This window comes from Cavenderia fasciculata (assembly GCF_000203815.1).
Source record: "Cavenderia fasciculata unplaced genomic scaffold Scf_Dfasci-G-b-205a01.r1-3, whole genome shotgun sequence".
NCBI lineage: Eukaryota > Evosea > Eumycetozoa > Acytosteliales > Cavenderiaceae > Cavenderia > Cavenderia fasciculata.
In genome coordinates this window covers 939,481-953,958 of record NW_004457737.1, presented here as the reverse complement: position 1 = coordinate 953,958, position 14,478 = coordinate 939,481, and the positions used below count along the sequence as shown (strand labels likewise).

The window sequence follows — 14,478 nt, the reverse complement described above, 5'->3', positions numbered from 1 at the left end:
ATATTCCTTTCCTATCATCATTATTGTTATATTAATATTCATTTGTTTTATTCTATTTAAATCCTATCCATCTTCTTGTCTAATCATCGTCTTCGATTGTTCTTCTCTTCATCTAAATGGTTGTTAATAAAAATGATATTAGTTAGGAAGGTATACACTATATGATCATCTAATATTCGTCTCATTTATGATACTATACAATGACAGTTGTTTTCTTTGCCTTCTCACTTATTTGTTCCAATAGGGATATCAATTTTTGTTCATCAACCTTCTCTGATAGACGACCTGTTTGAGCTGCATTAACAAGCATATCTTCAATTTGACGTGCTTTGTCTGGTTTTACCATTGCTATTCTTGACACTATAATAGAATACAATAGTTGTAAGTCTTTATCTTCTTTTAGTATAAGATCTTCAATAACATACATCTTTCTCTTGCATCATGGGTAAGGATTTGAAGTATAATATGTTGTCTTCTCTCCTCTTGCTCTCTTTTTTGTTCCATTGCTCTTTGTTGTGCCTCTGGCTATAATTTGCATATATATATTAAAGTTACATATATCTTGTTAATAACAACTCCTCATCCTAACAAACAATCAATCAATCAATCAAATAAACAAACCTACATCAGCTTGCATTCTACGTTGTAAATCTTCGTTCTCCATCTTTACTCTCTTATAAATATATCTCTTTCGAGTAGCTAATTTTAATAATAATGAAAAGTATCAATGAATGAAGTCGACTCTGACCCGAAAGAATATTTTATTATTTTCAATTTCAATCTATTATTGAAGAAGTTCAATAATAACAACAAATAATACTAATATTAATAATAATAGATAGGAGCGAGTAAATGAATGGAGACACTTACACCAACTGAAAAGATACGTCTTACACAAGCATTCAATACATTCAAACCACTATGTGATCAACTCATAACAACTATATCTGATTTTAAAAAGTATATTACTACTAATCAAGATGACAGAGGTAGTAATAAGAACAAGATAAACATTAAAGAAGTTGAATCAAATATAGTGTATCTGATATCAAACATATCATTTGCATTGGATAAATATGAATCAAATGTATTGTGTTATCTAATCGATTATTTGTACATACCGATGGCTCTCATTATCAATTCATCTTCATCTCCCCTTCCAAGGGGTAATGATAATGATCGTAGTAATAGTGACATTAACAACAATATACTTGCAAGAGATAACGTCAAGATTCAAGTATTGTCACTCTTACTCAAACTTGTAACAAAATTGAATGGTATTCAAGTTGCTCAACTCATTGATATGGTAAATACAATGACAACTATTATTCATACTTCTTCTTCTTCTTCCTCTTCTTCAACTGAACATAAACAACCACAACAACAACAACAACAAAAGGAATTAATAATATACAAGATATCAGATGAAGTAATGGAAAAGGTATTAGAAATAATTGGAGAATTATTTAAATTGGCAACTAGAGCATGGATAATTATGGATGACTCTAGTTCTAGTTCTAGTTCTAGTTCTAGTTCTAGTTCTACTGGTAGTCAGTATCCATTGATTGTAGAGAATATACAAAACTATCAACCGATGGCATTCACAATATCGACCATTCTAGACATTCTCTTGGCCAAATCAGTATCACGTACCATCAAACTGTCGGCAGTGTCAACTTTGACTGCCATCCTCTCACCTTATATCAACCACCCCAAATCGTTTAAATCAACTCTTCTCTCACTGTTTCCAGCCACAATTACAACTCTCTATCGAGTTGTCATTAGTGATTATAAACTTGGTTCAAAATTAAAAATAGAATCATTAAAGTTATTTACGAATTTGGTCATATCAACAATGGGTCGACAAGAAGAAGAAGAAGAAAAGGAAAATGAAAAAGAAAAAGGAGAAGATGTAATATTAAAATACTTGTCATCTGATATGTTGACAACTAATAATAATAATAGTAATAATAATAATAATTCACAACAACAACAAAAAAAGAATAATAATAATTTAGATCAAGATAATATTGCAATTAAAAGTTTACATAAATTTTGTTGTAGTATATTTCCAAATTCTGGATCTTATTCAAAATTAAAAAGTCAACCTTTGAAACAACAATTTGATCAACAACAACAACAACAACATTATCAACAAGATCCAACACCATCATATTTGAACAAATCAACTTTAAAATGGAATATAAGAGAAGAGATGGTTAAATCAGCCTATAAAATACTTGTACATTGTAAATCGACACTTTCATCACTGGTACCACTGTTTATAGAGGTGTTGGTACTCCATTCAACCGATGATTACCCTTCTATAGCTGAATTGGCACAATCCTATCTATCGATACTGTCAAAGGATCCAATGGTAGATGATATTATAATCGAAAACTTTAATCATCTTTTCCAATCACTTCCTCGGTTATTCCAACCAGAAGATCAAACACCACTGGAACTACAAGAAGATAAAAAAGAAATTATCACTCAACTAGCTTTATCCTATCTAAAAATGGTACCAAATGATACTATTGAATCATTTACAACATTGAGAATTGAAATGGTTGTTTCTACTTTTATTCAATTATTGGAAATATATACTCCCCCTCCAATTAATAATAATAATAATAATAATAATAATAATAATAATAATAATAATAATAATAATAATAATAATAATAACAAAACAACTCCATCTCAAACTTTAGAAGAATCACTTAAATTTATTACTGATAATCCTTTGGGTAAGTAAATAGTTCAAATTTTACAAACAAACAAACAAAAATTATATTAATATTCTTTCTTTTTCTTTTTGATTTTTTAGATAAAAATAATAAAAAGAAATTAGGAATTTATGTTGGTAGTAATCAAACAAGTAAACCATTTTTATATTTTACAAGTGGAAAGGTTGAAAATAATATATACAATATGCTACACTTTCTTGGAAGATATGTTAATCTAATGGATTGGATTGATCATGTACTTTCAATGACTCGTCTCGATCATTCACCACGATCAAAAGAAATTCTTCTCATGTTTAACCATCTCTTTAAAGGAGCTACCAATAATAGTTCAGTGGATTTCTCAGGGTTAATGTATATTTTGGATGAATACCTTTCACCAACTCTCCTAAATCTCCCCATTTCAAAACAAGATCAAGATCCAACTCTTGTTTCAATCACCACCACCGATAATCATCAAATTGAAAGATACCAAAATAATATAATGATTCAATCTTTAATTATTGATGGTATAGGTTCGATTGGTTCTTTATTACCAAAAAATAGTATGTAAACCCAAATATCATCCACCAAATTTAAAATATTATTAACCTTTCATTTTTAAAAAAGAAAAACATCAATCAATATTTTTAGGAAAAGTAATTTATACATTGTTGGAGAAATTTGGATCATCATCAATGGATTCAAGTGGATTGATATTACAATCAAGTAAAAATACTTTGAACCAACTATCACAATTATTTAATTATAATTCTCTTGAAGATATTGTTTATAATAATTCAGATTATTTATTAGGAACTATTGGTATGATGATGTACAAATATAAATACTTTTAAGTTAAAGATAAGATTAACTAATTAATTATTGTTTTTTAGAAAATAATATGAAATATTTAAAAGAATTTCCAAATACACCAAATGTATTTAATGGTATTTTGAATATAACTGGATTAGGGTTTTTACCATTTTTAAAGGATACTGTAGACATGATATTATTTGCATTGGATGTTGCAACGGAAAATTCAGACAATATAGTCATCTTTATTAAAATATTGTATAATATCATAAAGGTATTATATGATAACGCTAAATTGGAATTAAGTGATAAAGAAAACAAGGCAAAACAAAAGGAACAAGATGAAATAGAAAAACAAAAGAATTTAACATTAAAAGAGGAGGAACAAGAAGAAAAAGAGAATAGATTGGAAAAAGATTCAAAGAGTATTGGTGACATTAAATCATACTTTATAAAACATCATCAAGAAAAAGTAATTGATGAAAAATTAAAAGATCTTGGTATAGACCTTAGAAATCAACATCAACTACAATCTTTAAATAATAATAATAATAATAATAATCAAAACGATGATAGTGGTGATGATCAAAAGAAAAAACAACAACAACAACAAAAACAATATAAACCAACAACAGAAAGAGAAAGATTATTGATTAGTGATATTATGAAAAAATGTAAACATTTTCTAGGATCAAGAAACAAATTTATTAAAATGAATATTATGGATATTATGGAAATGGGTATGGTCATTGTTTGGACTGGAAATAGAAAATTTGGTAGTGAAGAAATTGAAGAAGAAGAGGAGGAGGAGGAGGAGGAAAAGGAAGGCGAAAAAGAAGGATTAAAGAAACCAAATCGATTTGTAATGGCAGAGAATGCAACTAAACAACCTAAAGTGGCTCTATTCCCATTGATACATATGATATGGGACTCGATTGTCAAAAGAATCAAAGAGAATGATAGAGTAGTTAGAAAGAGAGCTCTTGAACTAGTTCAATCTATTTCCAACTTTGCCAAAGATTTCATCAGTCAAAGATTTTGGACTGAATTATTCCCAGTACTTCAATTAATCATTTCACAAGAATTATCTTTAAATCATTTTAATTTGATAAATCAAAATAATATTAATATTAATAATAATAATAATAATAATAATAATAACAAAATATCATTAAATATAATTCAAGATAATTTAAATCAAAAACATCAACAAAATCAACAAAATACTACAACTACTTCATCTAAAATTCAATTACCATTAATTAGTAATATAGAACAAAATCAACAAAAGAATATTAAATTTTCAGCACCTTACAAGATACAAAAAATAATCTTGGATACTTTTAGAATCGTATTGTCAAGTGTACACATTGACAGTACCCAAATTGCCCAAATCGCCAAGTTGACACTGCCATACCTGTCATTTAGACAACCCGAAGAATTCCAAGTCATGGCAATGGAGATTTGGAGGTATCTGATTGACAAGGATCAAGACACTCTCTGGCTACTTTTATTTGATCTGTCCAATCATCCCATTCCTGCACCACCACCAGCCAATCCTATTTTCATTCCTCTTGACGCATCTAAACTTCACAGTCATAGTCACAAGTTTGCAGACTATCGATCAAATGCAAATGTGCTCTATACCTATTTATTAAATATATCTCCTGTCACTCTCTGATAGCCTTTAATAGCATGAATACACACACACATATGAATGAATAAATAAACAAGATTACAAAGTTCACTAGTTTGGTTAAAATCTCTATAACCCATACGCGCGTGTTCTAAACCATCAACCAACCAACTACTGCAATTTCCGACTCTCTCTTTCTCTCTGGTATGAACAGAGAGATAAGATATCGGTCGGTATCAATCACCCAATCTAATTAATTGTTGTTGTTGTTGGGTGTTCTCACCCAGAACCATCCCATCCTTTCACCTCGACCGCGTGCATGAGATTTTTTTTAGTCGCTTTCAAATCGAAGATCCATCGGCTTTGCATAAACCTCATGAGATTCGAATTACTTTCCTTTCAAATGGAAGGAAGGTGTGAGGAATCAATCAATCAATCAATCGATCACATTATTTCCTTCCCTCCTTACTTTTCTTTTGAACCACACACAAACAAACCAAACTAATAATAATAATAATACATACATACAAACCAACAAAGGAAAATAGTTGTAATAATAGGAGTAGTAAACAATTGAAAATCCAACCCAACACCACTTTTCATCCACACTACCCCAAACAACACAAATCGACTCCCTCCCCTTACCCACTCTCATTGATCTTCCAACAACACGATTACCCACAGCAATACTCTCAATCAATCAATCAATCAATCAATCATTTCTCTTTCATTCATTTCATTCATTCAGTCTGTCAGTCTAGTCTGTCTGTTTTCACACACACGGTAATAACAATAATATCAACCAAAAAAATCACATACAACAACAACAACAACATCATCAACTCTTTAATTATTGTTGTTTTTTGTTCTATAATTAAACAGAATCAAACAATCAAACAAACAAACAACATTTCTTCTTCTTCTTCTTCTTCTTCTTCTTGTTTCTTTATCTTATCTGTCCCTGTCGTGTACACACTAGTAGTCAGGTAATCTAGAGAGAGACTCACTCCACAACTTGTCTTTGTAAAACTACAAATTAATTTTTGGAATCCAAGCAGCAGCCCATCCCATCGCGTACAGGGCCATTATCATAAAGAGATTTTTTTTTAAAAGCAATCTCACTCTGTGCAGAAACAGTAGTACCAATCAGTTATATCACATAACTAGCTAGAAGTCCAACAAGTCAGTAGTTAGTAGCATAGCATAGCATAGCACCCACTCACAACAACAACAAACAATTTATTTATTTATTTATTTTATCACAGTATCAATAAGTAGACTATAGTATACTATATCCCCCTTCTGCTTTATCCTCTTCCTCATTATTATTATTAAGTTTATTTATTACTCTCTATTATTTATTACTCGATTCGATTACCCTCACTCACTCACCATCCCCTTCCAATAATCGATCTCAACAACAGTCTCTTGTGGTTATCATATATATATATACATATATATTATATTATAAATCACAGATTCAATCTCATCAACCTGACAGATCAATCTTGAGTGGTACCCTTACCCACCCAACTCAAACAAACAAACACCAACAAACAGACAGGACACTAGTTTAAATAATTAAATTACATCACCATCCCATCCCCCTCTTCTCACCTCCCTCCTCATCTTCTTTAAATCAATATACCAACAGCTGCGAGTGTTTAGAACAACAGATTGTTGTAGTAAAGAAAGAAAGAAAGACAAATACACCTTTTTACAACTCAACAACAACAACAACAAATTATAGAGTAATATTACAACAATGTCACTACAAGTTAGAGTAAAGTTTCCAGCAGACTATCCTGTCATTTATAAAACCATTCGATTGGATCCTTCATTGACGGTGCTAGAGGCAATTGCAGCCATTGGTCAAGCCATCAATGTCAATCCAGCAGCAGATATTGGATTGTTTTTACCAGAAGACAAAGCATGTTTACAAGATACTCGACAACTATCATCTTATACTCAAATTACACAAGCAGTAAATGTCACATAATATTTTAGAAATCATCATCATCATAAAGGAGGAAAGCTTTGAACAAACAAACAAACAACAAGTTATATGGAAAGGTTATCATTGTTAACTTGGTAATTGGTGTGAATTCAATCAATCAATCAATCAATCGATCATCCATCTCTCGACTCATTCATTATCCCTCTCTCTCTTATTTGGAATGAAATCACATGTTGGTGTGGTTGGTTGGTGGAGATAAAGTTTAAAAATAACTTTTCACTCATTGGTGATGATGAACATCAACGTTGACAAATCAAGAGATTCAGGGAAACCACTATCAATCAAAAAAACAAAAAAAAAGACAGAGAGGTGGTTCGAGATTATGGATCGGTCGATTCGAGGATTTTGATTGATTGCCCCAATATCCCATTTGTTTGTTCGAGCCTTTTTTTTTTTTGATTGATTCATCAAAGATAATATAGAACCTAATATTAACCAACCTATTTCCATTTCTATTTCCCAATTTATTTATTTATTTATTTTAGCAATATATAGAATTAAAATCAAAGAAACAAAAGAAAGATTCTTGTTGTACAATCATGTAATCAAAATAATATAATATAATATAAAACTAAAAAACTAATAAAATTAAACTAAAAAAAAATGTAATAATTTAAAAATATATAAATAATATAATAGATTGATATCTATCAATCTTCAATCATCTTGGGTGCGATCGTTATGGAATAATAATTATATTAAATATTTATTTATATTAATTAATTTTATTCATCAATATTTAATATGTGAGGATTATTTCTAAACCATGGCATATCACCATTTTTGTGAAGTTTCCAATTACCATCTTGATGTCGTTTAAATATGAAACCCTTTTTAAAGATTTCATAGAATTCATCATTGATTTTAATTCCCAATTCCTTTTCTATAAATGTTTCCTTGTGTTTAATACCTTTGGCAAATGAATTCATATTTGATAATAATAAATCATTCTTTGATGATTGGTTATTATTATTATTATTATTATTATTATTATTATTATTATTATTATTATTATTATTATTATTATTATTATTATTATTTTCAATGCCATTGCCATTTCCATTTCCATTACCATTACCATTATTATGAATCTTTGAAATGAAATTAGATAAAAAGTTGGAATAACATCTTTGTTGTCTTGATATAAAATATTCTGGCACTTGTTCCTTTGAGATTGTGAATGCCCTACAATCAAAATATGAATCTACGGGTCTTGACAATGATTTTGATAATGATTGACTGAATCTATAAATAAATAATATAAAAGATATATCATTAATTACAATGCAATCAAGTGTTCAAAAACGGATCCGTTGTAAGTTGTACTTACTTTACAGAAGCTATAGATGCAGAGATTGATACTATTTTTTGTAATCGATTCGATAGGAATGGTGGCTTTGTCACATCGTTGTGATAGAAAAGGATATTGATCTCATCGGAAAAGGAATAGGCAAACTTACTGCCATTTAGATGTTTGGAGCATAGTTCTTGAACAGCCTCTTTGATTGCATCGTGGAATCTGATATCATTATGTTCCAATTCAAGGTCTTTACACAATTTTTTAAATGATTTCCCGTCTAATCGAATGATAACTGGTTGATAACTTGGCAACTTGTAGTCAAACGACTCTTCAATATCTTTGAATTTGTTGGATAGGAATTGTCTATCCGTATTTCCTTTGAAAGAGCTCTTGATTGTCGTCGTAGGTTGTTCATCATTACCATTCAAATAAGAAGAAGAAGAGGAGGAGGAGGAGGAGGATTGTGACTGTGATTGCGAAGATACTTGATATGATTTTGATCTTTGATTAAAAGTACATGGGTGTGATTGTTTCAACATCAATGTCGACGATGATGCTAATGATCGAATAAATTTACTACTATAATACATGATTGTGATTGATCGATCTAATATTACATGAATGAAATGAAGATTGAAATGAAGAGTGAAATGAAGAGTGAAAGTGAACTCCAAATCAAGATTAGGTTGATGATCATAACCAACTAAAAAATAAATTAAATTTAATTAATTTCGAGGTGCAAGTTCACACAATCGATGAACTTTCATTCATTCTTTAATTTACAATTGTATTGATACTACAATAATATATATAATATAAGAGGAGAGAGAGATAGAGAGATGTCAAAATTCTTAAATAAAGGACAAACAAATACTAAACAAGATGATTTGTTTCAAGCTGTAAAAGATGGCAACATGACAAATGTACAGAATCTCATAGAACAAGATAAAGTATCACCTGCTCAAATGGACGATGACGATCGTACATTATTGCATCTTGCAGCTGCAGCTGGTCATGTTGCAATTGCCAACTATCTCATTGTTAAACATAACCTATCTGTCAATACTTCTGATGATGGTGGATGGACTCCACTTTTAAGTGCTGCAAGTGCTGGTATGAACAAACCAATTAAATAATCAATTATTATTTATTTATTTATTTATTTATTTTCCTTAGGACATACAAATATGGTAAAGTTATTATTAGAAAATAATGCAGATCCAAATGTTGCAACTGAATCAAAGAGAACACCATTACATTATGCATGTTCAAAGGGTAGATCAGATATTGTTGATTTGCTATTAAATGCAGGTGCCAAGAGTGTAAAGGATGAGACTGGATCAGCACCAATTCATAGAGCCGCTGCAAATGGAAACCCAAATGTCATCACACGATTGATAAAGGCCGGACACAATATAAACTCTCAAAATGCAGAATTGGATACTGCTGCTCATATCGCTGCTGTCTATGGAAATGAAGAGATTATCCAAGCACTTTTATCCAACAATGCCGATTTTACTTTGGAGAATAAAGAATCAAAAACTCCTTCCCAAGTTTGTACTTCTGCTGGTATCAAATATTTAATTGATGGTATTGTTATTGACACAGAAACAAACAAAAAAATAGACAATCATAATTATCTAATTGTTCATTTTACTTACTTTTATATCTTTCATCTTTTATAGAATATTCCAAAAAATAAAAATCTGTAGATAAAATCGTATAATATAATATAATAGTTTCCTTTAAATTGATAATTAATTATTTATATTAAAGGACAAAATTTATTTAAAACAATTAAATAATAATGAAGTTTTGTGTAATTGTGATTCAATGATTGATTCTAAATATTTGATATTGATAGGTTGTGATCTATTATAATTATCCTTTGGTGTGAGCGATAGAGTTTGCTTGAGAGCGGATGAAATCTTTTCAGTCTTTTGGTTCGTGTTGGTGGCAAGAACGTGCTCGAGGAATAAAATATCGAGCATGAGCTGCATTTGACCATTGACAGACAAAAAGGTTGGGTCGAGTTGACTATGCATAAATTGGAAGGAGATGAGGAGTTTTTCGAGAATACGGGTGATGATACCCCGTGCTACATCCAAACTGTTGATTGTCTTTATCACCTCGTTGTGAATGAATACCATCTTGGTCAATACTGTCATGACATAGTCGCCAACCTTTGTGGGTGGCTTATTGGTTGACCAGTCGGTACCTGAATACAAAATACCTCTGTGTACAGCCTCGCAAAGAGGTTTGCTCTTGAGATGAACATACTCTTCCAATATTCTCAATTCCAATGAACCCATCTTTTGAATAACCTTTTTGATTCGATCTGAACACGCGCGATGGAACAATGTGACATAATAGTCACGGAGTTGAATGGCAGTCTTTGACACTACCGTCGAACAATTTGACAATGATAACAATAGTTTTGTGGATTTTGGTATATCGTCAATTATAGTGGGTACCATACTACTATTATTTAGACTTGATTGATTGGTTGATGATGCCAATGAAGATATATTATCTTCATCATCACTGACTAGTTGGTCATTATTATCTTTGTTATCGATACTATTTGTTAATAGGATTGTATTACTAGTTGATGAATTGGTAAATGCCAAATGATGTAAACAATCACCAAAACTTTCAATTGCTTCACATAATGCTTTTTCTACATGTTTTAATAATTGCTAAAAAAGAGAATAATTAGCAAAAGGATAATAATTTAACTAGTTCTTTTGACTTACAGGACTATTAACCAAGAATGAAAGTTTATCAAGGTTTGATTTTGTACAATTGAAAAATTCATTTAATAGTTTGGTTGTGACCATTCCATCGATTTGGTTGGCAGTGATGACACCTTTGGTTTCATCATTGATTGACCAATCTTCGAGAAGATAGAGGAAGGAGATTTCACCAACCATCTCAGAGCAGATACGATTGACAAAATGAAGAGTGAGATTTCCAACTAAATCCTTGATGGATTGTACGTATGGGTCTGGCATACCCAAACCAACCAACATGTCGTGACACTTTATGACTTCGTTTACATTCTCTACCATGTTGGTAGTGTCGCTACCAACCACCTCGTCATCCAACGACAAACCGCCACTTGATGCAGCCAACTGGCCAGTTGCAGTAACCTCATCATCATCGTTAAAGAACAAGTCTTGTACCTTGTCGGCATACAATTGTAACAGTTCAATAATAAGCTTTTTGAAATTCTCTTCATTGAGTAGTGAAGTGGCAGCAGAGTATTGTTTCTTGTGTGACTTGAATGTGCTGTTGAGATCCTTTTGGACGACATGTTTTCCTTGAGAGTTTTTGGAAAACTCTTCACTACGTTTTTTGAATAGGAATTTCCTAGTCGATACACCCTTTGATACCCATTTCTTGTAGATCTTGTAGGGTGATTCAGCAGGATCGAGTTCAACCAACTTGATGTGGCCGACTGACGATGAATCCTTTCCTTTCTTTTCCGACAGTTTGTAGAGACAGTATTCCGACTCAGGGTCAGTGAAACGCTTCATACACATTGCTACCAAGTCTCTGACACGCTTGTCATTGTCAATACGATAGCTCGAGAATGTTTCATCGAGGTAGTGGACAATCACCGATATACTCTTTTCCTTTTTTTTCTGCGTTCCTCCCAACAGTTGCTGTTGCAAAGCCAACTCTTTCTTTCCACTTGTAATGGTCGATGAAAACTTTTCACTTCCATAATCAAATCTACCCTCCACATACGATCTACCCATCTTGTAAAGATTTGGTATATTTGATAATAATAAAATTGATAATCTTTTAATTCTTTTATGATGTAATAATGTTTCTAATAAAAATATATATTAGTTTAACTAAATGTACAAGGTCTTCTTGAAACGATCATTTTATTTTTGTACTTACGATCATCATGACATTGACTAATTAAAGTTGTAATTGCCTTATTTTTATGAGATAGACAATACCAACATGGATCACCTGCATTTGCCCATTCACCTTTACCATTACCAATCTCCATCAATACACGTATCACCTTTTTAAGATAATCTGGTTTAGATTGTGGATCTCGTAACGATGCAAACATGCTCGATCTAAAATCTTCAATCATCTTTTCAATATCATTTAAAACTCTCTGGAATGCCTTCTTGTTATTGGTAGTAATAACACTCTTTGCGTATTTATAATTATGTACAACTTTATCAAATTCTCCCTAAACATACATAATTAATTAAATAGTTAAATAATGATTGATTATATTATTACATACATTTCTAATATTCTCTTGAATCTTTCCAGGCAATTTAAAGATAAATTTAAATTTGTTTAATAATGTTAAAACCTTTCTAATATGATCGGCTTCTTGTTTACCTTGAAGTAATGGATCATATACAACTTCAGATTTATCAATAATTTCTGAATGAAAAGATAGATAGGGATGGATTAATAAACAACGAATGAATAAATGATTTATCCAATCTATTTGTTTTATACATACTTTTAAATGATCCACTCATATCATCCAACATTTTACTACTAGTGATCAAGTTGTAAACTTCATCAACTGTATCTTTACACTTTACAAAATGTTCAAAGTTATCTTTTACCAAATACTTGATTTCTAGATCCTTTGAGTTTGATGCTTCTTTGAGTTTACTGAGACCAACCGATAATTCTGTAAACTTTGTTTGACTGTGTATCTCTGAAAGGAATACTACAGGGTCGAATTGTTCAGATTCTAAACTAATTAAATGACCTTTAACTCCTTGTGATTTACGTGGTGGAATCCTAAATTTAACAACAACAAGACAGTACTGTCAATACATCTGATCAATGATCACTGATTACTGATCATTTCATTAGCATACTTTAATATACCAAGGGGATCATTAAATCTATTACTATCTTCAATTTGTAGAGATTCAGCAGCTGCAGCAGCCGATCCTTCAGCAGGTACAATAAAAGCTCCATCCTCTACAATAAAATCTTGCCATCCATCTTTAAGTTGATGCCATGATGTTGGTTCTTGTAATTCATCATCTGATTCTATATATATATATATATATATAAATAGAGAGAAAGGTAGATACAAAGGGGTGATGATGGTATAAGATATTAAGATTATGATTAATACTATATTATGTTGACGATTGATGATTGGTATATTGTTATCATACCATAACTTGAATCAGAATCAGAATCTGAAGATGACATTATGTACTATGTGTTCCCTCTACTGTTAAATTGAATAATCAATAATATTAATTAAATTGAGGAGAGGTAGAAGTCTGATGAACAAGAATCAGATTTTTCATTAAACATTTTATTATTTTATATTTTTTGAAAAAGAGATAATATAATACTAGATAGATAATGTTAAGCAGGCTAGTTAAAGAACATCAAACTCATTTAAACAAGATAAAAGATGAGAATGGTATGATGGTTAAAGAAAGAGAGAGAGAGAGATAGAGAGAGAGAGAGAGAGATGCTTGAAAGACAATGAATGAATGAATGAATGACCAACTCTTTCTGTTTGTTATTTTAGAAACTTTAAAAAAGGAAGCAATTCAATCAGTTGGAGGAGTTACAAATGGAATGATGGATAGTGTCAATCAAGGTGTAGCATGTGTATTTGCTAATCAAAAAAAGTTGGAACAAGAAGCTCGTGTTCTTCAAGCAAACACTGCAAAGTTTGCAAAGCAAACCAATCAGTGGCTCTCTCTAATCGATCATTTCAATGGTGCTCTCAAGGAGATTGGTGATGTAGAGAATTGGTCTCGTACCATTGAAAATGATATGCAAAACATATCAAATGTTTTAGAATACCTTTATGAAAATACTCTCCCTCCTGCATTTACAGCTCAGCAACAACAACAACAACAACAGCAACAACAGCAACAACAACAACAACAACAACAATCACCTCAAAAGTAATCGACATCTCTTTCTATATATCTTCTTTGTAATATAAATATCC

The 14,478-nt window shown here is 30.9% G+C and overlaps 7 protein-coding genes across 7 annotated transcripts; 4 read left to right on the top strand and 3 right to left on the bottom strand.

The window, feature by feature from the left end:
* Positions 1 to 79: 79 nt before the first annotated feature.
* Positions 80 to 664, bottom strand: DFA_03096 (uncharacterized protein; the record flags this gene model as incomplete). Its single annotated transcript, XM_004362645.1, has 4 exons — positions 80 to 112; positions 200 to 360; positions 426 to 525; positions 626 to 664. The coding sequence occupies 4 exons, from the start codon at positions 662 to 664 to the stop codon at positions 80 to 82; spliced, it is 333 nt and encodes a 110-aa protein (XP_004362702.1).
* Positions 665 to 856: 192 nt separating this feature from the next.
* On the top strand, positions 857 to 5,223 carry DFA_03095 (uncharacterized protein; the record flags this gene model as incomplete). Its single annotated transcript, XM_004362644.1, has 4 exons — positions 857 to 2,750; positions 2,831 to 3,292; positions 3,381 to 3,551; positions 3,623 to 5,223. 4 exons carry the CDS (start codon positions 857 to 859, stop codon positions 5,221 to 5,223), a joined length of 4,128 nt encoding a protein of 1,375 aa, XP_004362701.1.
* A 1,720-nt stretch (positions 5,224 to 6,943) lies between these two features.
* DFA_03094 (uncharacterized protein) lies at positions 6,944 to 7,740 on the top strand (the record flags this gene model as incomplete). The annotated part of the gene is made up of 2 exons (XM_004362643.1): positions 6,944 to 7,162; positions 7,681 to 7,740. 2 exons carry the CDS (start codon positions 6,944 to 6,946, stop codon positions 7,738 to 7,740), a joined length of 279 nt encoding a protein of 92 aa, XP_004362700.1.
* A 180-nt stretch (positions 7,741 to 7,920) lies between these two features.
* Positions 7,921 to 9,266, bottom strand: DFA_03093 (uncharacterized protein; the record flags this gene model as incomplete). The annotated part of the gene is made up of 3 exons (XM_004362642.1): positions 7,921 to 8,440; positions 8,526 to 9,198; positions 9,257 to 9,266. 3 exons carry the CDS (start codon positions 9,264 to 9,266, stop codon positions 7,921 to 7,923), a joined length of 1,203 nt encoding a protein of 400 aa, XP_004362699.1.
* Positions 9,267 to 9,334: 68 nt separating this feature from the next.
* Positions 9,335 to 10,197, top strand: psmD10 (ankyrin repeat-containing protein; the record flags this gene model as incomplete). Its single annotated transcript, XM_004362641.1, has 3 exons — positions 9,335 to 9,608; positions 9,672 to 10,085; positions 10,181 to 10,197. The coding sequence occupies 3 exons, from the start codon at positions 9,335 to 9,337 to the stop codon at positions 10,195 to 10,197; spliced, it is 705 nt and encodes a 234-aa protein (XP_004362698.1).
* Positions 10,198 to 10,279: 82 nt separating this feature from the next.
* exoc2 (exocyst complex subunit 2) lies at positions 10,280 to 13,715 on the bottom strand (the record flags this gene model as incomplete). The annotated part of the gene is made up of 7 exons (XM_004362640.1): positions 10,280 to 11,194; positions 11,252 to 12,333; positions 12,408 to 12,714; positions 12,772 to 12,917; positions 13,000 to 13,289; positions 13,370 to 13,547; positions 13,679 to 13,715. The coding sequence occupies 7 exons, from the start codon at positions 13,713 to 13,715 to the stop codon at positions 10,280 to 10,282; spliced, it is 2,955 nt and encodes a 984-aa protein (XP_004362697.1).
* Positions 13,716 to 13,874: 159 nt separating this feature from the next.
* On the top strand, positions 13,875 to 14,435 carry bloc1s1 (GCN5-like 1 domain-containing protein; the record flags this gene model as incomplete). Its single annotated transcript, XM_004362639.1, has 2 exons — positions 13,875 to 13,935; positions 14,047 to 14,435. 2 exons carry the CDS (start codon positions 13,875 to 13,877, stop codon positions 14,433 to 14,435), a joined length of 450 nt encoding a protein of 149 aa, XP_004362696.1.
* Between the last annotated feature and the right edge of the window lie 43 nt (positions 14,436 to 14,478).